General features: G+C 37.7%; 1 protein-coding gene across 13 annotated transcripts in view; it reads right to left on the bottom strand.

Moving 5' to 3' along the window:
* The window catches only part of EPS8 (epidermal growth factor receptor pathway substrate 8), a 135,723-nt gene that overhangs the window by 25,563 nt on the left and 82,490 nt on the right, over positions 1-27,670 (bottom strand). For 9 of the 13 annotated variants that reach the window (XM_050323356.1, XM_050323353.1, XM_050323355.1 and 6 more), the window contains 12 exons: positions 21,963-22,013; positions 20,199-20,266; positions 18,079-18,240; positions 17,731-17,880; positions 15,345-15,427; positions 13,195-13,331; positions 11,051-11,124; positions 9,886-10,012; positions 9,448-9,536; positions 5,817-5,891; positions 5,164-5,312; positions 2,682-2,865 (listed from right to left, as the gene is read on the bottom strand). In XM_050323356.1, coding sequence (XP_050179313.1) covers positions 2,682-2,865; positions 5,164-5,312; positions 5,817-5,891; positions 9,448-9,536; positions 9,886-10,012; positions 11,051-11,124; positions 13,195-13,331; positions 15,345-15,427; positions 17,731-17,880; positions 18,079-18,240; positions 20,199-20,266; positions 21,963-22,013 — 1,349 coding nt within the window. The remainder of the gene's footprint in view (positions 1-2,681; positions 2,866-5,163; positions 5,313-5,816; positions 5,892-9,447; positions 9,537-9,885; positions 10,013-11,050; positions 11,125-13,194; positions 13,332-15,344; positions 15,428-17,730; positions 17,881-18,078; positions 18,241-20,198; positions 20,267-21,962; positions 22,014-27,670) is intronic. The other 4 variants (XM_050323361.1, XM_050323363.1, XM_050323365.1 and 1 more) reach the window with 2 other exon arrangements.

Below are 27,670 nucleotides of genomic sequence, written 5' to 3'. Positions count from 1 at the left end.
ACAAACTCCCTACACCATAGAATATTCTTTAAAACTGTATTATTAAGACCTCTTTGAAAAAAATACCGAGTGTCATCTAGCTTATACCTTACATCAAAAGACACCCTGGAAGCAGGAGCTCATTGTACTTCACACACAAATTATTTGCATTGCCTCAGCCTCACTGGACTCTCTGGTGGTTGTTTCACCACCATGTGAAGTCCTCATTGCTGAACTGACTCCACCTTGAAATCCCTCCAGTGGGAGCTGCATGTGTGGCTAGAACTTAAGATTCAGGAATGGAAAGGCAAAGATAGATTCTCCTGAATGGGAACCCTCAGTGCACTTTTCCTGGTGCCTGAGCAGCCCCTGCCCATCAGGGAGGATGGCAACATGCACCCCCTTTTCCATCCCCAGCACAGCACAGCTCTCCACAGCCAGTCGTGGTCCCCAGGAGATCAATGCCACACTGGGACACCAGGCCAATTAGCAGCAAGAGATAAACACTTAAATTCTCATCTTACTTTTCCATCACTCTTCATTAAATAAGCTGTTATGGTAGACTTAAGGAGGAATAATTATTCTGGTATCACCCATTCCAGGGTGGTCTTTTTGCTGCAGACAAATTGCCTTTTGCACTCATGCAGCTTTTTCCAGTTGAGCACCTACAGCATTTCACAGCTATTAAGCAGCTCAGTGTTCTTCCCCCTAGGGATGTGCTGAGGAGGCATGGGCACAGGGAGCCAAGGTACCAAGGTTAAATCAGTTGCCCAAGACCTTGAGGGAACCAGTGACAGTCATGAAACCAAGGCCTGACATCCCAGGAGCCAGGCACACAAACAGCTTCAATGATCTGGGATATATATGTGTGTGTGTGTGTATTTGTGTGTGTGTGTGTCTCCTGAAGGTTAAGATAAAGAGACTAAGTTGGCATAAATAACTACCAATGCAATCAACCACCATGAAAAGAGTGAAATCTACTCCCCAAAACACAAGCAACCAAAATACCTCAATATATCCTCCCTGTTCAAATTTGTTTTAGGTTATTATACATATATATAAATAAAATTTTTAGAATCATCAGAATTCTTTTTTCAGTACTATTGAAAAAGTTTCAATACTATTATTATTGTTGTTGTTGTTATTTAGAAGGAGCACAATATAAACAAAAATCCACATGGAAACGTAGAGCAGCCGGGAACAATGAAAAAATGTTTGATGACATTTTCTGGGGAGGTGACTAGGGAAGGGGGTGACAGCAATCCCAACAGCTACATTTCACTTTATTGTACCATTAATTTTACTAAATGCTTTTTTGCTCAAAATAGAGTATCAGCAATAACTTAGTTTTTGGCACATTTCTTCTTGTATATCTTGTTAGGCATAAAGCAAAAAAGTGTTTTAAGTAATCAGATATGTACCATGTTATCCTCCTTTGCTTGGCACACTTTTAACCAAATTTATTTGTCTCTAAAGCTAAGCAGACATTTTTTTTTGACTGAGATTGTCATGAAAATAAAGTTTTCCTGTGACTAAGCAGTTTTGATAAACTTTTGCTGGGGAGTCTTTATTGTTTCCAATAAGAGAAGTGCTATGGAAGAAAACACCATCCCATAACTGTCAATACTCATTCCCTTCAATATTCTTCTGAATGCAACATTTTTACTAGCAGATAAAACCATATATAGTTAAAAATTAAGATAAAATCCAGTACTGTTGTGCTAAGATTTACTCCAAGTATGGTACTGGTGTAGACTGCTTGAGGAAGATAGACAAAAACTATGAAGTGAACTTAGAAAATTCTTAGGTGCACTTCAATGTTACAGCTGCTATCAGGGGGACCTTGGACTAGCTAACACTTCGTTTAAATGAAAATCAGAATAGAAAAATAAATAAAAAATTTAAATTAAATCTTATGTCTTCCCCCCAAAAAAAATCTTCCAAAATGAAAATTTTTATATGTTTAAAAGGCAATGGCTTTTTTTGTTAATTAAAAAGCAAGAAAATCCATATATACTAAAATTTTCAGAAAAATCAAAGTTCATTTTCTGACCAACTCTACCGAAAAAGTAGGGATAGAATCTTGGTTGAGAAACAAAGGGACTGACTATAAAGTTGGTCAGTAAACACTCTCTCTGAAGGCTTTAGATGGTGGTGCATGTTTCCATTCTCTAAATAGAATTCTCTAACTTTTGCTAAATTCACCACATTACTTTGAAAACAAAGGTTGGGAAAATGTTTTGTACAATAATTGTCCTAGTCAGCAGTTATTTTTCAGAAGCAGGTTAAACCCAAAGTGCCACAAAAAAGGGGCGTTTATTTCTTTTACTCTACATGCCTGTACATGGAGAGCACATTTTAGAGCCCTTTGGTTGAAATACTGCCTGAAGTATACATGATCAAAATCAATGGGATCTGATAGCAGAGGGCCCGAATCAAATTGAACCTTAGGGGCTTGGACTGTCCTCCTAAGTTCAAGGAGAGCAGCAGGCAAAAGCCTTATATTTTTCCTAACAGCATTTTTGGTACCTGAATGGTTATTTGGTTTCACACGACTTTAATGTAAGTGTAAAGTGCTTGCACTGATGCAGCAAATCCCAGAGAATGGTAACTCCAACAGTATCATGGAATATCTTCTTTATGAAGGAAGCAGTTGATGTTGTCATCAGCTAATTTCCAGAACACTGTCCCAAGTAACCTACCTCAGCTGACATCCTTTTCATCTCTTGCTTCCGCTGTTGCTCTGCAACGTTTGCCACAGACTCAGCCAAATGGTTGAGTTCCTGTTCCTTCGGAGCTCCCATGAAGTTCAGCAAAGGAGGTTCCCAACCATTTCGGAAACGGGGGACATAAGGAGGAATAAAATGGTCTTTGGGCCAATCAGCTCTGTATGAAAAGTAAATTAGAGATCTGCATCAAGGACCATACAAATACTGATTTATTAAGTTACTGAAAATTGAAATGCTTTAGAGTTTTTATCAGTGTAGTGGAGAGGTTGGGATTACAGTAGAGGCAGAATTGTGCTAGAACACAGAAAATCATCAGAAAACATTTACCACAACTACCCTCCCTGCAGTGCCCCGCAGAAAGAAATTGCTCCTGCTGTAAGGACATGTCAATGCTAAAATACAACAAACTTCTGTCTTGTAATAAAGGATGGGTATTAGAAGAATCAATCAAAACAAGTCTAAGATTTGTTTTAACAGTGAAATGGGGGAAAATACTGCTATGCTCTCTCTGTTTGTGTGAAAGCACCAGACAAAAGACTTCAAAAAAACAGCCAGCTTTGTAGGAATTCTTGAAAGCAGTGTGAAGCATGGAAGCTTAGGGGGACTAGCTACACCTAATCCAAAAACTTAGATAGCTGTTACTGACAAAAAAACTCACCCAACTCTACATGCTCCAAGACACACGAACTGTCATCACATTTGCTGTTTTATAGTCCAGATTGATCTTTATAAAATACTGTACTACTTTTCAGAGTTCCATTAGCATTCTCTGTTGTAATACAAAATACCTAAATTAATGCTTTCATGCTCTGCCTTTGCACTACACATAACACTCCATCCTGCAATATAAATTAATTTGTCTTCACAGTGGAAACAGGAATGGGAATGTACATTGCAGTCTTTTAACAGGCTCATTGCTGACACTGCTCAAAATTAAGGGACAAATGCTTCCAGTCACATGAGCAGTCAGCAATTCCTAGCAGGCCTGAGCTAGGTCAGTAACCCTCAAGTGGTATCATTCACCTCTCCTGCTACACCCCAACCCAGTGTACTTCTGGATACTGAGATCAATCAGAGCATCAATTCTAATCTGCACAGGTCAACCAACTACACTCTAAGTGCTTCATTCCTCACTACCCAACAAAAGCTATTTCTCTTTCCATTAACCTCTTCTCAGGATGGACTAAATGAATGGATGAAGGTAGTTCCCAAGACAAGGAGCTCATTATTTTACCCAGTGATTCATTTTCCCTGCACGGGGCTCCAATGCCATGAGGCAATCTCCAGTCCCCCCGCAGGCTGCTATGGAGCCTGCAGGGCTTGAGGCAGGCAAAGGCAAGCAAATGGTGCTTTGCTGGGATAAGCTCCCTGGCAATCACAGGGAGCTGCACTTCCTGTCTCCAGTTCATTTTGTAGTACCAGGCGAAACCATAGACCCAAAGGACAAATTTGGACAAATTCCTGATCCTGCAGCAGAGTGAGAGCAAGGGAAAGACCTGTGTGTCACTCTCCCTGCTCTGATGATTTTTCTTGCTCCATGCTCTTGGGCTTTCCATGCAGTTTTTTTCTTACCAGCAAAACACTCTGTAGTTTTTAATCAACCAATTAATTAATTTAAAAAAAGAATCCGTCTGGTAGGCATTTATGTTCCAATTTGAAATCCAAGAGCAAGGATGAATAAACACAAAACACATGATGCATTTCCAGCCCAAGTGATAGCATACTTCATCATCATCAAATGTACTTACCCACCACAGATTACAGAGTCAAAATGCACTTCACTGATTTAAGGTTTTCCTTTTGCATGTTCAATTCATGTAATTTCAAACTATATACTTACCTCAAAAACAACAAATGCATACAGAAGTTAACTTTAAGCTAAGTCTAATATTAATACATCCATTAAATGCAATGTATGCACATGTAGCACAGCTCAGACAATAAATACTGTTTTAAAACTATAAACATTTTTATAGTATTAAGATGCTTTTAAAGAAGCAAAGACATTGCAAATTTTTAACTTTTAATAATTATTGGAAATTGAAAATAGACATCTGTATTTTATTCTTTAATATTTTGTCATCTTTTTATTGCAGTTTCTTTGAACTGATTTTTAATGAATTCCAGATAGATGTGTTGGAAAAATAATGGTGAAAAACAACAGGACACACGCAAGGGACAGTTCAGAAAAAAAACTACTGCAAAAGTTTATGTCAATAGATTCTGGATCACAGACCAAAAAAAAAATCTGCCTGCATTTTCTCTCTCCTTGAGATCCCAAATCCCAGTGAAGCTAAACAGTTCCTTTCTAAAAACTTCAAAGAGCAGTTCTGAAGAGTCCAAAGCCTAGCAAAGTAATGCTGAATTTACCGGAGGCTGAACAACCTGGTTAAGAGCATGTCAATAAACTTGATTTTAGAGATCTCCTCTAAAACATGTAAAGACTTTTCCTCACCTGGCTTTGGTCCACGTGTCACCCAACGACATCCATAACTGTCCTTCCTCGCTGGTGACAGTATATCGCAGGAAGTCTATGGTATCTTTTGTTAGGAGGGGGCTGAGTACTGTACCAGCAAGCTCTGGACCTCCTGTTGTCTGTACCACCTAAATCCAAGGATTAAAAGAATACAAACAACATGCATACTATCAGTGGGGAAGTTACTGTGAATATATGGTACCTGCAGTGCTGCCAATGTGTCTTAAGGTCCTACAGATTAACTAAGCTATTTATTGCTGAAGAACTGCTGGTCTGGTCACCAACCATTTCTTATTTAGGCCCACTTTTGGCAATGTTATTTTTGCTTTACTGATCAAAGCCACACATACTTCAATTAAATAGACATATGGCCAATGCTTTCAACTCTCCTCCTTCATTATGCAGAATATCTCCATTTTTTTACTGCTACTTAAAAATTATAATGGCAAAGCATAACAGAAAACTAAAGATATTTAAATAAATATATCTAATAGATGGGTATACATGCAGAAAAGGGTATAAATTATTTCCTAAAGAAAACCTCATACTGAGATATGCTCCTTGAAAAGGCTACAGAGCATATAAATACTAGAGTTTTGAAGGAAAACACTGAGAAAATTGTAAAAGCTTACCATTTGTAGTGGGGTAAAGAGAAAATGAACCAGATCAGCTGCACTAGGATTCTGGATATGGAACTTCAATTTAGCCTGAAGGAATGGAAATAATTATATATTTTAAGAAACATTTAACTATTATGACAATAAATAATTTACATAATAATGGCCATCCCTGGTCAGGTTACAGGTCCAAAACCAAGTGTTTTGTCTGCAGCATCCACTAAGTACTCATTCATCCAATCACTTTTGAATCCATGCATACTGTAGCACCTATTGTGCAAAACAAGAAGTTCCAGGGCTGAATTACATGCTTTGTGAAGTAGCATCTCCTTTGGAAATTTGACACCTCTATCTTTCATTAGTATTCTGTAAGTTCTTTTCCAAATAAAAACTGAGCTGCCCTTCTGCCCTCACGCTTTCCAGCAATGCTCATAACCATTTACAGATTTATTATGTTCTTTCTCAGTTTGGACTTTTCCAAACTAAACTAATTCCTTTGATCATTCTTGTCCTCCCTGCACCTTCTTCAATTTTGCTGTACTGGCAACAAAATAAGGCCAGGGAACATAATGGCTCTTTATTTGTTAATTTTCTGTTGTCTTTTTTTCCCTGATGTTTTTCAACATTTTCTTGGTTGATTCCATTAAACACAGATGACTTTCTCCCAGAAATCTCTATTACATCAACATTTTGGCCTGATTTGTTCTATACATGAGATTTTTCCTCACCCAGCCATGACTATCATATTATCAATACTGAATTTCATCTATCCCTTTATCTGATATTATGAGATATTTCTACATTTGTAGATTTTGCTTCCCATTTGCCAGAACACCTGTAAACACAGGGGGCAGCCATGGCCTTTGCAAAGGCATGTGTGGGACTTCACTGCTAATTTACTGAGCTTTGAGAACTGATATTTTTGCCCTATATTTTGTTTTCTATTTCACTAAGCAAGTATCTAAGGAGCTACAGGTATCTAAGAAGATACACTCAACCTCACAGTAGCTCAGTTTCTTTAGGAATTGTGCAACCTTGCTGGATGTGTTTTGGAAAACCAAAGATACAAGATCACAGAAGAGATAGATCTGAAGACATTATTTTGTTTTTTGCAAAATACATGTTTCCTTCTTCCTCATGCTAATATACACTCCTACAAACTGCACCCCTTATGCTGGTATCTCAGAGATATCTGGTTGTCTCAGATCCTTGGAATGACTTTAAAGATTATCAGCATTACCTTAACCACTTTTATTCCTCTGGAAGAAAGACAGTTTGAAAGAGGTGAGATAACATGCTGTGTGGTTTGCTGACTTTGTTTTTGAATAGATGGATGAATGGTGTCCATTCAAACAGGGTTTCTATCCCTCTGCCTTTAATTTGCTATTTGGATTTGCTGTTCTTTAACCCATTACCAGTTCTTCAATTTGAAATTGATACTCTCTTGTGCCCCACCAATAAAAAATGGTTTTAAAAAACATTATCAAAGCTTTTCCAAGTAAACATATACATTAAAAACAATAATGATATTATAGAAAAATTCAGAAAAAGTACTAAAAGTCACTGATATAGCTTCTTGGAGGATTTTTTTTTTATTTACACACTGGCCTTGTAGGTTGCAGAGATAAGAAGCATACTCGCATGTGTTTTAAAAAGTTATAGTAGTTTTTATTGCATCTTACCATCTATTCCTCAAACTGCTTTTGGCTAGACTTATCCTGCTTTTACATCTAGCCTTCCAGTATGTCCCTCCAAATGAAGGAAGGAGGAGGATGTGTTTTTACTTCCAATAACTTCCTATGTATTGTTCTTCAGTCATTACAACTTACTTCCAGTATAGCTTTTTGACAGATGGTAGGCATTTTCTAGAAACTTCCAGCACGGGGTTTTAAAACAGTTTCCATTTTTCCGGCAAAGATTATATTCTTCTAGCTACTCCTTCTACTCTTAAACAGAATTCTGCATTTTATATAGTTCTCCATGTCTGTCATGAAGTCTCAGGAAGTGAAACTTTTGTGAAAGTGAGGCTTTTGTGGCTCCTGCAATGATGCTGAAGTAAAGCACTGTTACAGCACAACTCTTCAAGAGCAACATTAGAAACCAGGTCCTAGATGCTACTGAGCACCAAAACAAGAACTGCTTTCCTCCTGCACAGAAGATAAAGATTCCAAGGATGTACAAATTGTCCTTGGGTAAAAAAATTAATCTAAATGCAGGAGGCAGAAGAATGGGAAAAAAAATGGACATTACAAGCACTACTGATGAAGACAAGCATGTTCCAAGACATCCATCCCCCTTCTAAATAGCAACCCTTTAAGGTCAGAATCACAGAACTTGATAAAGGTTTTTTTCTTTAAAAATAGACATTCTTAACATTTCTAAATATCTCTTACAGCCCAGCAATCAGAATTCATTCCCTAGGAGAAAGAAAAAAATCTGGTTTGACACAGTGAATAAAGAACAGTTTTCCCCATTGGCATAGTCTCCCCAGCAATTGGAAGAAACAGTCAGTATCTGACAGTAAATGCTTTGAAGGTGTCCCACTTGCTGCCTCCCTTGAATAGGAGATTCCCACTTGAGAGGAGATGCCAGGGAAGGCTGTTGAATTAGCATCTCTGCTTACTGAGACCCTACAAAGCAACAGCAATTTGTTGGATGGAACGTTCTGAGCCCAGAAGGTCCTGTGGTAATGATGGCAACAAACACAGAGAGTTTGATGGGCATAGCTGAATAAAAGTAAATTGAGGCCACAGCTGGTGATGCTGGCAAACACACAACAGAGCTGTGATTCCAACAGATGTTCCTAGAAATTCTTTTATGATTCAAACTCAAATTTCCTAAGTAAAATGCTTTAAAGAACCAGGAAAAGAAGAAACTCAACAATGCTGAAAAAGAAATATGCTCCTCTAGTCACTGTGTAGGGAACTTGAGGAGTAGCACCCCAAAGCTTAAAGGCCAACCTAGGCCAGAAGTGGCCAGCTCTGGTCTTGCCTAATATCGTCCTTGGATGGAGAGGGAAAAGGTCAAGAAAAGTCCAAGACCAGTCAAGTACCAGCTGAGCTATCTTCCTGTGTCAGCCAAGGACAAAACAAGATTACATTTCCAGGTATATCAGCCTTCCTGTAGAGAATACTTGCAGGGTTGCTCTTTCTGAAAGAGCTGTGGAGACCAAGACAGTGCAGACTCAGGCTCACAATTCCCTGGATGGTGTGACCATCTCTGCACGGTTGGCAGCTGCAGGGCACTGAAGGCCCCACAAGGTTTCTCTACATGGTCAAGACAACAGGAAGGTTAGGTAGAAAACTTTATTAATGCACTTTTAAAGACAAAATAACCTTCTGCATCAACAAAAAGCATTCACACCCTCTGGAATAGCAGAAACCTCCAAGAAAACTTAAAAATAACTACAAAGCAAATTCATCATGTTATTGATTCTTCCTTCTCCTCTTTATTTTTCACCATAATTTTAGTTCTTCCCTCCAAACTAGTGGAATAAGCCATAAGAAAATGTACCAAAACTGACACCCAAATTAATCTGTAGTGGTAAGGAAAACAAAAACCAAGTTACACTTAGCCATCAGTTATCCCAGGAAAGATCTTACTGCATGTCACACACCAACATATCCATGAGCAGTCAGTCACCTACCAGAAGATTGAAGCCATGCTTGAATTTTTGGAAACAATCAACAAATTCATCTGGAGGTGGTGGTTTTGCACGGAGAGTGAGAACTCCCTCTGGTGAACAAAATGAGATTTTTATGTACCATTTATACGTATATAACTTCTATCAATATTTCAGATATAGCAAACATATACATACATAATAAATTTACCAACTCACGGAATTTTCTAAATATAGAACCAGAGCAGTGGGCATATTCTGTGGTCACATCTCTATTTAGTCACCTCCCGCTGCCTTCAAGCAAATGGTTATTACAGGTTTCTAAGAATACACTCCATAGGAATTTATTTGCTCAAAGTGAAAAAAATTACCACACTGATAAAAAAGCAACACAGAGACACATTTGCTAGCTCCTTCAGTGATCCTTAGAGAAACTGAATTGCATGCAGTGAGGACTCCTACCTCCAGGTCCTTTCTTTTTACTTTTCTTAGTTTTCTTCCTCTTTGAAAGTTCAGCAAATGCTTCAGCAGCTTTTTGAAGTTTGGTAACAAAATACTCTATGTCATCCAAAATATGGTTCAGAATTTGCTGTGGAAGAAATGCAACAGTTTCTCTACAGAATATATAGCAGAAGTACTCCAGAAATTGAAACATCCAGATCTCTCACACAGCAACAGCTTCCTTGCAACAAATTTCATGCTAGAACAATCCATATTCAGATTCATTGTGTTCTTAACTTTACATATTTGTAAAGATTTTAAAATCTTATCTTTTTAAAAACTTACTGTCACTGGACCCTTTTAAAATATGATCAACAGAATTATTAAGTTCAGATTGCAATTACACAATTTGTTCCCACATTACATTCTCTCTCACAGCACATGAAAAAATTCTAATTTTTGAACGGACAGCATTTTCCTTAACGATATAACTTCATAATCTTCTTTAGTACTAAGTGTTAAGTTATTTGGTGAAGTTCCCTACAAATTAAGCTATTTATAGAGAAGTATTCTTTGAAGAATTGATTTCGAAGAGCAAGTGAATGAGAATGAATGAGACTCTGGGGAAAACACATTGACACCAATTCAGCAGGTCCCAACATGCTTTTCTCAAGACCCTCTGATGTTGCTGAGAGTGGAAAAGTTACAACTGACAAACGGGACCATATTTGATCTCACAGACACCCAGTGTTGTTGCTTATAGGCAAGAAAACTTTAGGTTAGAAATAAACATGGTCCACCTGTCTTCAGAAGTGATCACGTTTTTTCTTCAGATATTACACATATTCAAGTCCCACTAAACTGATGGAATTTTTTTACTCCTTATATAGTTTGCTCAAACTGGTCTACTGCACAAAATCACAATTTGTATTTCTAGCTTTTTACAGTAGAAAAGCTTATATCACATTCAATGTGTTGGCATTCCCCCACCTCTTTTTCTGTTTAAAGAACAAAATTAAAAAAAGGAACTACCACCTATTCATTTCTAGATCTACCACACAAGCAGAGGCTGCCTGGAAAGTTTTTCTTCAGAACTGAATTTACTATGTGGGAAAAGTCTTCTCACAAAGTAGAGTTGCAAAATTTAACAGACATTAAGCAACATCGTTTGTAGTTTCTCACTTACAACATCTCTGTCAATCCTGGCTGCCATCATCTCTGCTGTTTCTTCATGTTCATGGTATTGTCTGTGTTTTTCAACTGCAAAAAAGGGAAGAAGAGGACAAGACAACCATATATGTGGAACTACTATATAAGTACATAACACTTTATATATAGCTTATGCTTTAAACCATAGAACTGTAAGAAAAAGATGGACAAAACTGTTTGTATCATTCACTTTGCAAGGACTCCACATAACGTGAAAATCCTGTACCCTAATGCCTGATCCTGATAAGTCTCACAAAGAAGCTAAGTCTGTGCTTTAGTCAATTTAACTGCATAAATGAAGTTTACCACAGAAGTTGAAAACCAAAAAATTTCAGCACAATAGGGAATCACCCTATTTTGCAAAGGAACCCCTGGTGGTCTAGTGGTTAAGGGCGCAGCACTGTCACCGTCGAGACCCGGGTTCGATTCCCAGTCAGGGCCACTCCCGGGCTGATGGAGCTCGTTAGCCCTTAAAAAGGCAACCCACCTACGTCCTAAGGACCTCACTGCCACCGTCCAAGCTCGCTTGGCCCCGGCAGATGAACCTTAGGATTAAAGGGTGGGCTCAGTTCCGCGCACACTGTGTCTCACCTAAAAAATCCAATGCGCAGGCTGGAAGGTGTAAAGACCTTCCCCGGATCTTTGCTTGCGAAGACTGGCCATTATTATTATTATTTTGCAAAATATGCTGAAAGCTTCTCCAGCAGAATTAAGCAAGAAAGAGTGTAGCCATGACTTTGAAGACAAATTTGATGTAAAAGGCAATTAGCAAAAAGGAATGCCAGTTCTGGCAACATCAAAATGGGAGTTTATGATGTGATAGAACCAGTACTTACAAATAACAACAAACAGAGTCAGCGACTTTTGTTTGAAAACAACAAGAGTCAACATTTTGAGAAATTGTAAGTTTCGTGTTTTTAAGTTACACTAAGTACTGCACCATGTTTTGTGAAAGGTGGGATTTCAGTAAATACATTTTAGAAAAGATCTGCATGAGCAGAATAAAAGGATCTGCAGGAACTCAGATCCACAACTGGTCTGGCATGACACTAGACAAACTAATGAAACTTTTCTGAGGTGAAAAGTCAAGCAGAAGAACAGGTTAGCCATTATTCAAGATAGATTTAATTCTGCAGATACATAGATTAAATAATTCTTAACACTTCAGTTTGCTCTGAACATTTTCAGCTGTTTTCTTTGCATAGTTGTGAACTTTGTTAATTAATACAGATATTATTTAATAAACCAAAAATAATAAAGACTTCAAGATCTTCTAATTCTACAGTTTTAGTATCTATTATTAAAAGAACCCAAACAAACAAACCATATGGGACCTCATCTTAACCTTATCAGTCTGTTTTATAGAACAAACTTTATTCTTTCTGAAGAACTTTATTAAAGAAATCTGATCAAAATATGTTTCCCTTAGAGATGTAAAAAACCCACCAGCAAGCACCAAACAAAACCAATCCAAACCAATTGGGAATGCTATAGCATTTCTTGGGTACAGCTTTAAAAGATAGCTTAAAAAATAAAAAGAACCAGTTTAGCCATATAGACTGATATGTAATCAAAATAAATGTACCATAAATAAATAATGCTTAAGTCACCTTTGAATCCCTGATTATAGTTTTTAATTGTCCAAAATATGTGGCCTACGCTCTCCATATTACTGAAGAGAGCATCATTAGATGACTACAGTTATGAAAGTACTGTTTTCTATGAACATGCTACCATGTTCATAAAGAAGCCCTGATTAAAATCAGTAGCCCACACCCCCACTCAGCTAAGCACAAGGAAAAGCAGCTCTGAACAAAAATTCAGAAAATGGATACGTGCAAGTAAATGACAAGTCAGATTATGACAGTCAGATCTTATTCCCCAGATCAGAGGACAGTGGCTTGGGGCATTTCAAACTAGACTCAGAGAATAATCATATCCGCTCTCAGCGAGGGCAGAGGGCTGACCTTGGACAACCATTTCTGTATCCAGCTACTGTAATCTTTATGAAAGTGGTCTTTCTAAACTATTTTTATTCTTACCAAGCACCACAAAAATCCACTGCCCAGAACAGCTGTTTGCCACCCCTCTATGCGGCAGCTGGCACCCAGAAATACTCACAGTCGCCCTGCTCAGCAGCCCACGCAGACCACGCTGCCACGCGGCTCCTCACGTCCACCTGCGTGATGGTCCCCGGGGGCACTGGGGCCGGTGCCCGTGGCGGAGGAGGGATGGCACTGTCAGCTTTGGAGATCATTCTGGAGGGAGAGGAGAGAGCCCGTAAATGACACTTGAAGGAAAAACGTTCTATTCTCTAGTGCCTAATCAGAGAAGACAAGGCTTCTTCTACTGCAGACCATGCTGTGGACTTGCCAAGTAAGCACTACTCAAGACCAGGATGTGTAAATGCACTAAAAACGGCAGGAAACCCACTCCATGATGGGGTTAGCAAACCTCCGTCACCTGAGACATCCCCAAGCAGTGACAAAGAACATGATGAGACCTGTCAGTTTACATGGGTAAACTCAGTGGCTTGGGTTAAGCAGGTGGCATTTTTACTCCCTATACAATCGTACAGTCTGGACTTGCCTTTTGTGTGAAAGAAAATTAGAAGATTAGAAGTTACCTTTCAGCCATCACAAGTATTTAGTCCCTAAATCTGAGCAGTCGTCAACCACCTTTTTCTGAAAACTTTACCAACAAAAACCACTTTACTGGATGATTTTCATTTTTGTAACAGGGACCTATTCATCCTGTCTTGATACAAATGTATCAATGTTCCCACATGCAATTTTCCACTTTTCCAGTTCTTACTGTCATTTAAAATACCATAAAGAGGTCTTTGAAGTCATTCTGCAGCTTGATACCAAGAGACAATAAAATTCCAACAGTTCCTGTCATACAGATTTCCCACCCCTCTCCCTTTCCCACACCTCTGTTTAAAAGCAAGATCTTCACCTTGAATTCATCTCTTTATAATCCTATCTCATTCACGGCATTCAACAAGGCCACCATAAAATGTCAGATGCTGCTTGGTCTTTCAACAGTGAACAACAACAACAACAAAGTATTTCCTTTGCTTTTCCTTCCTCCAGTGCCCTTTCACTTGTCAATAACCTTGCAGCAACATGACAATGTCACGTCAGGCAGGAGGGTCCCTCTCTGTGACCCAGTGCCAGCAGGCAAATGACATGACAGGGAGTAACCAGCACGAAGCTGCCACATACACATGACCTCCTGGCCTCACAGCCCTCAGAGACTGATACCTCGGATTATTTGTCCCAAACAGATGTACTGACCTACATTCTTTTCCCAATTAAATCTCATTAGTTTCCCAGCACATCCAGTGTGTTTGAATCCCTATGGTCCCACAAAGAGTAAAGTCTACTTATCTGATTTTAAAAATGCAAATAAAGCTAGACACAGTTCAGTTTTTGCTTTATTTTTATAGGAGTGTCCCTTACTCAGGAAAATTTCGTAAGTTGCACATCAGAATTTAGCAGATAGCCAAAACTGTTATAAACTCATTCACATACTGGTGTCAATTTTACTTAATGATTTTTGTCCAGCAGAGACTTCTCTACCTGAAAAAAATGTAAATAGTATCAAGAAATACTATCAGGATGCAGCTATATACTAACATTCCAACTACTACCATCACTATTAAGTATCTAATTTATTTGTGTCCTTGTTTTTATGCCTCTGTTTGCTACCTCTCATTTCTGTATTAATCTTCTCCAAACCCAACAGATTCTTTCCCTCACATTTTCCAACTGGCAAAGAAGCTTTTGCTACCAGGGAAACAAGAAGTCTTTCAGCATCATTAAACAGGCAGGCAGGAAAATTATTCAGTCTTCAACTGTTGCTTGAACATTTTCAGATCCCGAAACCTTTTAGCATAATCTTACTTACTTGGAGTTATGGGGCATTTATGTTTTTAATTTAAATTCTGAACTACTTAATCCTTATGCAGAACTGAGACATGCAATGCCATCCTCTGGTAAGTGGTATTGATCTCAGCTGTTCCCATCACTAAGGTGGAATTGGGAAAGGTAAGAGTGACACTATAAATTGTGACACTATAAACTGAGAGAACATGAGAAAATTATTAAAACAAGACCTCTACATAGGGCTTTGGGATGATATTATTAAGTCTAAAAAAACCCAAACCAAAGCAATAAAAACCCAAAATACAGTGGGCAAACCTGGAGAGCTTCTGAATGGTGTCACACTATTTGGTTCTGTACACTGTCAAGAAGTTAGGTTTTTACCTCAGTGTTTCAAGCCTCTTCTTTTGTTTCCCACTTTTGCTGTCACTGATTGCACTTTCAATATCTTCGTGAATAAAGCTAGCCTAAAGAGACAGAAGCAGAAACCATCAGGTATCGTCTAGAGTATCCAGATATAGGAAATAAATATTTCTTCATGCACTTTTTTTATAGCACCTTTAGATTAAAGAATACCATATCAAATCACATTTATTTAAAAGTTCTGGGGCAAATTATTTTACATATAAGCAGAACAAACAACAGAATAAAGCCTGGGAGTTGGTATTTTTGTCACTACTCCAATCTCAAGCATGATCATTAGACAAGTACATAATATAGATACCAAATTTGTCTGAACATCTGTAATTATCTAATGTCAACCATTATTGCATAAGCTGCTTTTTCCCTCTGCATATATAATTTTTGGTTGTCTCAAGTACTTTGTTTATACTTTAAAAACCCAGAATCTACTATATATAGAAGCAACAAAACTACTATAGATAGTTGCAACATAATTAGAAAAGTAACTCGTTATACAATTTCCTGTCAGAAATAATGATAGGTTCCAATTTCTCTTTGATGTAACAGAAGACTAATTTTTCAGAACATTCCCTAATTTGTGGATTCCCGCCCCTCCAAAACTGCAGAATGCCTCCACCAGTGGCCTACCAGTGTAATTTTGATGCATGTCTAAAGCATTATTTTAATAGATCTTGCATTAAATAGGTCATGGCTTCTCGTAGGATTTAGAATGCTCTGTTACATGTCTTCAGCTGACAAATTAATTTCCTACAAAGGCTGTCAAAGCCCAAATCTGTCAGTGTCTGGCTCACTCTACAAGGACTGTGTCTTTCTTAGTACTCCAATAATGCATAAGATTATGCAACATTTTGGAAGGAATATGTAATTGTAACTTCTGCTAGGACCAGAAGACATTGTTAAATTTAGGATCCAAAGGGATTAAAAGACTTCTCAGGCTATAATGAATTGCACTACAGAATATTTATAAGGGATACCTTAAGATTACAGAATTAATAGAAAAAATTTTAGGGGATCAGAGGAACTTAAACCCAGAAGAATTCCATTAATCCAGTACTCTTAGATATTTATTATTTAAAATTTTTCTTGTTTAGAAAATATTGAATGCCCCAAATAGTATTGATTTTAACTAATTTTTGTTGCAGTAGCTCCTGCAGTTCATGGTAACTTCTAATCAAAAGCAGGTAAAGCCAATGGAGAAAGACCTAAACTTTTAAAACCAGACAAGTTTCATGGCTAAGGAAAAAAAACCCAGGGTATGGTCAGAGACTCAATCAATACCTCAGAAAAAAAGGGAGATCCTGGACTTCCAAGTCATGCTTACATACTCTATATTTTTATTTTTAAAAAGAGACCACCTCTACATTCTGGGAAACTGAGTCCAAACAGACCCTAAAAGGGATCCCTGCACTATTTAACATAATGCCACCTGAACTTCTGACAGGATCCCACTTTCCACTGAAACAGCAAATTCTATGCAACAAATCACACAATTAGCCAGTCATCTTCACACCACCCTCATTATACCAATTTCAAAACAGTTGCACAGTGTGATTTAGCAATCTGTTGTTTCATGACAATGATACAAACTACTACAAAGGAATTAAGAAAAACGCATGAAATTATCCATTTGAATTTAAAGAAATGCCTATTACACAGAATAACTCATTAAGAAATTAAAATTTATAATCCTGAAAATAAAGAAGCATTGCAGAATATGTTAAAAAAATTATTTACACTTGAAGAAAATATTTTAATCAGAGACAATCAAATCTCTTTCCTTGTTTTGCCCTCCTGCAAGTAATATTTTGCCTTTCACAATCTTTCCAGTGGAGCAGAGATGAAGAGAGGTGAGAATATAGAGAACATTTAATAGTTCAGTAACAAAAAGAGGAAAAAAAAGGGGGAAAAACTAGGTGAGACTCAGGGCTCATATGAGTTCATTGCAGATTATAAGATAAATTTGAGATAACTCAAACTATTTTACACTGCTCTTTTCAGAAGTGTGAATGCAAACCATAGACATTTTTCAGAGCTTTACACATTTGCAAACCTAAATTAACAGCTATGGAGCCCAAGAATCAGTATTTACAGTAAGGATGTATTTGAACATGTACTAAGGATTCAGCCTACAAACTAGATCACTCTCTTGCAATACGTACTACACTACATTTACTAATATGCTGTAAATACTGTTGATAAGTGCATTAAACTTATGGTATTTTAAACGAATAAAAGTACAGAATTGTTTTCCATGAATCAGCTCATTTAACTTTATCCATTGTACTTGTCAATTCATAAAATCTCCCCTATTCAAGTAAGTCATAGTAGATCTCCATTACTGTCTTACCTTAATTTCATCACATTGGAAAAGATGCAAATCAGGTTTGTTTTGGGTTGGTTCTTTACATACTAATGCAAGAATTGAATTGTAATTGCATGCATTCATCACAGCTTGGCAATGCTGAATTGTGCTTAAAGGAAAATTCTCCAGTTCATTCTGCCAGAAAAGAAAAAAAAAATAGCAAATACAAAACAGCACTTTACTATACAGTGTCCTGATCTCAGAAAAGCTGCATGAGTTAAAAAGGAGAAGTGATAATAAGCTAATTAAAGTCCTCAATCCCACATACATCATTTTTCTGCTGCTCCCTTTTTCTTTCTCTCTGAAAATGAGACTGTCACTCACAGATCTTACCTTTGATTCCAAGTCCACCAAACTGACAGCTTTGTCATCCACTTGAAGAATCATATCTTGAGTCCACACTTTGCCTTTGGCGTCCAACAATTTCAGCTTTCTTATTCCATCATCTACTGTAATCATTGCCTCTTTTCGGTCCAGAACAAACGTGGTCAAGTGCTAGTGAACGAAACATACATTTAAAAGAAATTATGATTGCAATTTTCCCTATTGTTCAGGAGTGTCAGTATTCAAATTGCCAGGAAAGAGCAATGCAAATTATTCATGAATAAAAGTGCCTTTGTATATGACAGATTCCACCTATAAGACATAAGAAAGGTTGTTTAGTCCGTAATGCCATTTTAAGTCAACTGATTTTGTAGCTCTGTTTGTCATCCTCTGTCATTTCCTCACTAGGGTAAGCGGTTAGACCTGAAGGCATATTCTGACATCTTTCAGGTATCAAAGCTAGAATTAAACCGTGATTTTTAATTAGCTTTCTTGAGGAGTGAAAACCTGTCTCTCTTGGCAAGCTGAATTCAGGCGGTGCCAGCAGAAGCTTCCCAGAAACACACTGACAATGTACCTCCACCACCACCTTGGCCTGGAGTGTCCTCACCTCTTCCAGGGCTGCCAGCTAGTGTGCTGATGGCAACCAGGATGGGCTTGCATCTAGCTGGGGTACCTTATGGACAGTCATGTTGTTGTGGAACACAGTAGAAATGTAGTATAGCAACTACTTTTGTTCACCATCAACTTGGAATATTCTCCAGATTCAATTAATGGTCTAGAAACTAAACACTACTTCCCAAACATCACCTCAGTTAGCTTCCCTGTCATTATGGTGGTGGTAATTTCTCCTTCAACATGCCAGCCATGCAAGAAACCCCACAAAATTGTTTAATTTTATTCAAGCATAAATCCAGCTTCACATTCTTATTGAAGATCTGATAACACTCATTCAAGCTGAACTAAGTTTAATATATGCCTGCACATCTGTTCTCTAAATAAGTTTGAAAAATAAATAAATAAAATCAACTGTGCTTTCTTCTATTACAGGATAATGGCACTTAGTAATTAGAGAGAAGAAGGTAGGTGTAAACTGCACATAATCAGAGTATTTAAAAGAAATGAAGTGAAACAAACTCTCTACTGGCTGCTCACACAGGAATGCTTAGACTCCAGATGCAAGTACTAATTGTTATACCAGTACAGGACCAAAGCTCTTATAAAGAAACCAAAAAAAAAATAGGCAATAAGAAGCAACACACAGAATCATTTGCAAGCTGATCATAGGATTGAAGCACTTGAAATTAAAGACTCTTCTGCATACGATCTCACAATTTACAGCTGATTTAAAACCCAGCAAAAAGGAGTTGAGAATACATGGTAATTACAAGACTTGGCTTAACCCATGACATTGGCCTGATGGCAGTAGGACAAAGTTTGAGTCAAAGTAAGACTACAAAATGAGGCGCTGCATTCAAAAGTGCTTAACAGGCTACATATAGGCACTCAGGTTTACTTTCGCAGAATATTTCAAATATACCTATTCCTCGATAAAATATGACAGCAGAGTGCAATAATTCTGCAAAGCAGCGTAAAGACAGCAAGTACATACTTTGCACTTAATACTGGGGAAGAATCTGTGCAGGCAGAATATTTAACTACTATATATCAGACTAACTGGGGCTTTTAGGGGTTAATGCTCCGCTCTTTAAGAATATTCTAATACCTCTGCTGATTATATCTAATCAAAGTATTAGTTTTAAATATCATCCAGTGTGCCTTGCCAACAGCACAGCATTATTCAGCTCTGCCTCATCTTTGTAACAAGCCAGGTTTAGAGACAGGGCAGCATAACACGTTGAATTGATACCCCATTGAGAAGTCCTGTCCCTTTGCCAAACTACACACAACTTTGCTTACATTCTTCTGTATCTAACATTTCAGCTTATTATGGTAAAGCTATAGAATTTGAGACATTTCACTGTAATCTATTCTGAAGTGACCTCAGGCTGGCAAGATATTTTGGAAGATGTATGTGCCTTCAAGTACATGTATCCTCAAAAATCATGTAGGCAAAAAAAGCTGCACATAACTGAAAGCTGTAATTGGTATATCACTCCTCATCTCACCTCTACGTGATACTGTGATGTTTCGGATATGCTGCTGGCACTGTCCCGTGCATAACTCTTTCTTTGTTCTAGAGATGGGAGGAAAAGAAAGAATAGTTATTCATTTAATTTCTTATCCTGATGTTTTGACTATTTCTCAGAGATACTTTAGACAAGCTGTGTATATGAGAACAGGAGATAAGCTGTGGTTACTTTCTGTATTTCAACAGAAAATACCTCCACCCCCACACAGTCCAGCACAAGGACCATTCTTACATCAACAATGTTAACAGAAAGCTGGTGGGTGCAAACAAAAGCCAGTTATCTCATCCCAGTGAGTCAGGACACTGGAGGGGAGCAGCGTTCTGACTGAAAACACTTTGTTGGGAAACCTGATTATGAAAATCATTGGTTTGCCATTTTAGTAGCAATATGATAACTAACATCAGGCTTACTATATTTGTATGAGTGTCCTTGAAAGCAAAAGTATTTTCTGATCTATACGTATACTTATGTTAAATCTGCAAAACAACAAAGTCACACACAAAACCAACCTGACTCATCCTTTATTTCTTCATAAAGTATTCAATTCGATGAATTAATAATGTAGAAATATGCATGGAAATATACATATACACACCAAAATATCTCTAAACAGAAATACTTATCAGCAAGACACAATGCTGCAAAATCAGAAATATCATTTGCCTTTTACTCAATACAATAGGTTAATATTAAACCAGGAGAGGAGGGGAGGGGAAAAGCAAAATGAAGGCACAACACGGACCCATAACACAAAATAATAAATTTAGATGAATGCTGAAGAAAACTTCTCAAATTAAGTGGAAAAAAAAATGAATGCAACATTTGGAAGGCTTGAGGTTTTTTCCACTACAACCATTTAAGTGCCTGATCTGGAACACCAGGAGCTTTTTTTTGGGAAAGTCAGTACCTAACATGGCCAAGAGAGGTCTATGGAAACTCTGCAAGTAGGCATTTCTTTGATTTCTGATTTTCAATTAAAATAGGCAGTTTGATTCTGTTCAGAAGCAAAGTACCTGATCTACATACAAAATACATCAATTTAATCATACCTGGAGTACTTGGAGGTAAAATGAAAGTGTGTGATTTTGTTGACAGGAACCTTAAGTTACTTTTTGCAAAAGAAAAAAAAATGCTAAATATTACCAAGTGCATGATCTATGACATACAGAGATCTGCAGTGAGGACACCATAAAAGTCACACTGCAAAAGTCTCTTCTGTGACCAGGGTTCCTTCATACAGGAACTCCAGGTTCTGACAAAGACAGCAGTGCCTTGTTTTCAGACATCACTTGTAGAAGTATTTGTCACCTTTTATAAACATACCCTTATCTCTCCCCTTCTCGAGGAAAACAAACTTCTGAAATACATCACTGACTTGAAGACCCTCTCCCATGGTGAAAAGCACCACTCATGCAACAGAGCCATTCTGCTCCTGTACAGTAGCTATTCAGCTTCTTTTATCAAGAGAAGTGTGCAGTGCAAACACTCAAATTCAAGAACACAGATTATCAGAATTTTCAGTTAGATGTGTGGATGTTTCAAAACAGGTATCTTACTTTCACTATCCATTATTCTGAAATCCCAAGGCAGAGTATCATCATTGATTCCATCTGTAACTACTATTTCTGCTTTTGCAGCATGTTAGTTAATTTTTTTTTAGTTGATGGTCTTTTTAACCACAACAGACACACACACACACATGCACACCAGTCAGTAAAGCAGTACTGTCTGATTTGCTACCTTTCTTTTTTTGTTTGGATGATGATCTGAAGAAGTAAAGTCCATCTGTTCCTAACAAAACAAGGGGATTAAAAAGCAGTATCTAGTTTAATCCCATAGAATTATTTACATCTTTAAGGGGATCAGTTAACAGTCTTCTGCTATGGACTGTAAATTCTAGTTAAATGCTGTCCAGTATGAATATATGCTTTCTAAAAAAAGGACCCTTGTTTCAATTAACATTGCATCAAATATTCAGTTTTGACTGTTATTATCTTCTTTCAGGTGAAAAAAAATATAACTTTTATTCTATTAAACAACAGTAAGAAAGTTTACATCCATTGTAAGATTCACAAATGCTGCAAACAATAATAGCTGGAGTTACTTTAAATAAAGAAAGTCTGATATATGTAGAGGCTCCAAAGGAATTAAAAAGCAGAGAGTAAGTGTTGCAAGAGATTCCTTATTTGCTTCACATAAATTTTGTCCTGCAATAAGACAGGAATTCCAAAACCATTTGTAATACTGATTAACACATCTTCTTACACAGAGCAGCACAATTCCACCTGATAGAAAGGTTTTCAAACCACTATGCCATGGTGAGAAACAAGAGTGTTTATAGAAGAGGGAGAGTTTTCTGAATGTTAATAAAATCTGTGGTTGCCTACACTTGAGAGCCAAGGACAGCCCCTCAAGTTCTGCATTATTAATTATAACATAATGGTCACAAGAACTTCAATAAGATTTCCAATTAACAGAAGTCAATCAGTGTTTGTGTTAATAAACAACAAGCATGGATACAACAACTGACAGTCCATACTGAGATCAACTCCAATTTACCAATTTATTTCTTTCATGCAGGTAGAATAAGTATGAGAACCTGCTAGAGACCTGAGTTATCATTTAGGGTAGAACAGAATATTTTAGTTGAATCATCCAGTCCAACTGCCTCACCACTTCAGGGCTGGCCAAAAGCCACAGCATGTTATTAAGGGCATTGTCCAAATGCCTGTTAAACACTGACAAGCTTGGGGCATCAACCACCATTTCTTGTTATCCTCTAGGCCCTTCTAACAAAAAAACACTGTTGGGCACTGGAACAGGCTCCCCAGGGAAGGTCACAAAACTAAGCCTGACAGAGTTCAAGAAGTGTTTGGATCACACTCTCAGGCACATGGCGTGAGTGTGACTATTGGAGTATCCCCTGTGCAGGGCCAGGAGTTGGACTCAATGGTCCTGGTGGGTTCCTTCCAACTCAGGATATACTATGATTGTTGGATGAGGTAAAAAAGAAAAGGAAATAAGAAAAGACCGGCATCTAGAATGCGTCCCCTCTCCCGTGGTTTTTTGCTGGTAGCTCAAAATTAAATCTCAAACTCCACTTTCTCCTAATGCCTGGCTCCTGTCCCAGATTCTACCTAAACCCTCCATAAGTTTTCATCTTGCCATCAGAAAGGACACAAACCCTTTTGCACCCCCTCCTGCTGATGTGCTCCACTGCCCTGGACTTCTAGGAAAATTGATATAAGCCTGCAAACCTGTTCTCTGTCCTCATCTCTAGATGACATAAGGGACTCTCTGCTCCTTCCTACAACACTTCTGTGTTTCAACTTCCAAGTCATAGATATATCTGAGCACATGACCCTCACAGTCTTTTTCATCCATATACAACTTCTTTTCCTACAGAGTTGCCAATTGCCCTTCTTCTGAAAATGGAGCTTCTGTCTCTCAACTCTTTCACATATCAAAGTGATGGATTATTATCTATCAGTAATAATCAGACTACTTTTAAAGAAACCCTGAAACATCTCCTGACTTATTACATTATCTTCAAATGCAAGTAACACATACTTTAATATTGAAAATGAGCAACAGAAATTGCAGATGCACTGAAGGCACTGGGTCTTGCTAGGATGGAGTTAATTTTGGATTTGTGACCAAAACAGTCTTGATAACATAAGGATGTTATCTGCTGCTGAACAGTGTCAAGGCCTCCTCTATTTCTCACTCTGCTGCCCCGGTGAGTGGGCTGGGGGTGCACAAGAGGTTGGGAGGGGACACACCTGGGACAGCTGATCCCATCTGACCACATTGTACAGTGTCATGATCAGCAATAAAACTGGTAGGTAGTCTTTCCAAAAAGTTCTTGCCCAGACAGTCTGGGCATTGGTCTGTTTATGGGTGGAGACAGGGGGAATGAGCAAGCAAATGGGTAGATCCTCAATTGCTGGCTGGAGTCAGCCCCTGACACTAAGAGCAAATTAATGATTTGTATGTTCTGTTTCACTCTTCTGATCCTCCCAATCAATCTCAGCCTCTCACAGGTCCCTTCATGCGTGAAGAGGCTATTAAAGCTAAAGTGAAATACAACAGAGACTTCTAGATATGATGTATGAAACTATCAAAGGATGAATAAAACTACCAAAACTATTGAGTTTTGTTCTATATACTCTACTTACTGCAGCTCTTACATCCACTACTTAGAATACAGGGCAACCTCAATACCACAGTTAGCTCAAACTCTGCTGATATGTTGTACACCATTTACCTAAAGGATTTTCCCTCTGGTAAAAGAAAAAAAATAAAAATCAATGAATCATGGCAGAAGATACTTAAATTCCTAATCACAATCTATAGCAAATGCAACCCAGGGGAATTTGAATAAAATAAAATCTCTCAAAACACAACGACAGTAAACTTAAAAGCAGCACATAGGTCATGAATATAAGATCTACCAGCTAATAAAGCTTCCAAAGGAACAGAAACATTGATCCACAGAAACTAGTACTTTTCCCACTGTTTGATGGGGACAGATGTTACTACTAGTCATGTTCTGTGAAGTTACTGAATTCACCAGTCATCAGCAACAGACCATGTTTCTGTTTTCAAAAACATGTTAAAAGGCACTGATTTTATACCATTTTTGAAAGTATCTAAAACACCAGAAAGCAAAATGCAACTTCTTAACCAAAGACTCTTAGCCAAGTCAAAAATATTACTAGACAGAACATGACACAGATAAATAGGATTGAAGATTGCCATCACTCATTTCAGTCCTTATCCCCACTATACCAAGAACTCTTGAGCTCTCACAGTTATTTCTGTGAAGGACCATTTCACACTTTGGAAAGACAACTATTCCACAATTTCAGACAAAAATAACAGTACTGCCTAGGGTCCATTGAGTCCTGTCTCACCCATTCTCCAACTGGAAGGGGGTGCAGTAATATGGCAAATTTCGAAGTTGCTCAATAAACTCTACCATAGCCTGGCTCTGTGCCACTGTCCAGAAGACCACAACAAGAAAAATCAAAGTCTTTATCTAGGTAGGGAAAATTCTTACTAGAAGCAAAAGATCTCAGGTTGTGTCTTAACATGACCTGAAGCACAGGTAGTGCTGGGTAGGGCTATATTTAGGCACAATAAATTTTCAGTTCCTAAAAGACAAGTGAGGAATATTGATGCCTAGACTTCCACCAATGTCTTACAAATATTTGCACAGATCAGATGTAATAAAGGTTATCAATGTTATAGTTGTGATAATACAAAGAACGGTAAAGGTAGACCTTCACCCTTCCCTTTACCCTTCCATATCTTCCCCTTCCATAGCCAAACTGTACAAAGAGACACAGCTCTGTGATGGCAATCCACATGGGCATCGAATCACTCTCCCTCACTTAGCTGTCCTAAGAATCCAGAAGTAACAGTATAAATTATTACAACACACCTTCAAGCAGAAAAGCCCAATACTTAGTTTACTACCGTGTATCTGGACTGGATTGATTGCTGACAGCCCTTTCCTGTAGCAGCTGGAAAAACTCAGCGCGAGACAGGGCAAAGTGCAGGAGACGTGACTTGAACATATGGGCAGAAAGGTCAAAACTTGAGTTCAAAACAAATCTCCTTTTCAGAGGAGCAAACACTATCACTTTCAGAGATTTGTAACATGATGGTTGTGTAGAACCAGCTGTCAAAGAAAGTGTGTTGTTTGGCAATTTAACTCATTTGATTATCAAACAGTACAAGCATGTTACCTGGATAGTTTCTTTCAATGGACTCGTTTACCTTGTCTATGTTCTGCTTGTGATTCCCTTGAATTTGTTACACTACAGTTCTTGCTCTGAATGAGGTATTTGAACAATGCAAAAATAACAGGCAATTTCACTTCTAGCACCTAATCACAGCTACGAGAATATAAACACAGTGTATAAAACAGTCTTTTCTGATGCCATGTGAAGACAATTTTAGCAGCATCTTTCAATTCTGTGTTGTAAAATAATCCAACAATTTGGAGTGAGAGCCACTAGCTCGCTCCTTCTGGGGAGTGAGGCTGCTTCACACTGTGTCACTCGCTGGCAAACCCCCAGCACAGTCCTGAAATGACACTGCAATGTCTCCCCACAAAGCAGAGCTGCTGAAGAGAGATGGAGAAGCCAATGCTAGAATAACAGATGACAGTATAAGCCAAAACCCATTTCAGATGGAAATATCAGGAAGTAAATGATGAAATAAGCCCCATAAGAATGTGCAGGGGACACCTTCCCTCCCAGCTCAGAGGGAGATTTATTGTGCAAATAGAAAACAGTTCATTTCAGGAAGGAAGTAAGTGAAAACAAAGGGATCATTTGACACAGGAAAAAAGGCAACTGCAAGGAAGTTTTTGCTATCAGATAGCCCCATCAGAGATAGTGATGGCTCTGGTCTAGTTTTTAACTGAACTGTGAGTAACATCAATAAAATCCCAGCCTCCTTTGCAATACCACTGTGGCCAAGCTCCCGTCTGAAGACTAAACAATCATGAATCACCTCAGCACTGAAAGTTAAGAGACAAACTTCAGGACACAAACATACCTGTGTGTATATATATATATATATACACACATACCCACGAATAATAATAATAATAATAGTAATAGTAATAATAAAGTAGTAGTAGAATAGTAATAAGTAGAAGTAATAATAATAATTTTAATTTAGTGTTTACAGTGCTTGCAAGAAATTGACTGCAAGATCTAATGGTCAGTTAGGAGTCAAGGTACCATCCTCATTTGTTGATACCTATGGATAGGTAGCTTAGTCCAAATTCAAAAGTCTTTAAGAAAAGAAGTTAGTCATGGACAAAATTTGCTGCTAACATCACATTGTCACGTTCTATCAAAACAAAAAAGTCTAGTCCATTTCATTTTGCAGTAAAATTATATTTTCCAATATATTACAAGTGAATCTATTAAACATATGAGCTTTATGTATTCATATAAAATACATACATTTAAAATATATGTACATAACATAAAATATAAAAAGAAAGTCTCATGACTCTAAAGTAAAATATTTTAGTCAATAATTATAAATAAAATACTTTATAATAAGCATTTTTAACACATTTTAACAATTCCAGAATCACTCAACTGATTTCCACCCTCCTTAGGAGAGCATGCACAAAAAGCCTTAACACCACAAAGGAAGAAGAGGCAAATGTGGGATGCAGGAGAATAACAACTTAGTTGCTAAAAATTAGATAAAAATATAATCTCCCTGAATTCAAGAAAGGTTTTAGGTGTTTTCCTTGTTCTATCCAGTTCATATATTTGGTGATACTGACAGCCTAATTATTTATATATATAAAACAGAGCGGAAGCAGTAAAATGTGCAAACTGTACTCTAAAAGCTGTGCTAATACGTATTCACTCAGAGCTCCAGTGTAATTGAGTCTTCTACTTCATTCAGTT

The sequence above is a fragment of the Myiozetetes cayanensis genome, unplaced genomic scaffold (genome assembly GCF_022539395.1).
Source record: "Myiozetetes cayanensis isolate MyiCay16 unplaced genomic scaffold, myiCay2020 scf3, whole genome shotgun sequence".
Lineage (NCBI taxonomy): Eukaryota > Metazoa > Chordata > Aves > Passeriformes > Tyrannidae > Myiozetetes > Myiozetetes cayanensis.
The sequence above is the reverse complement of the archived record's forward strand: the minus strand, read 5'-3'. Positions and strand labels throughout refer to the sequence as shown.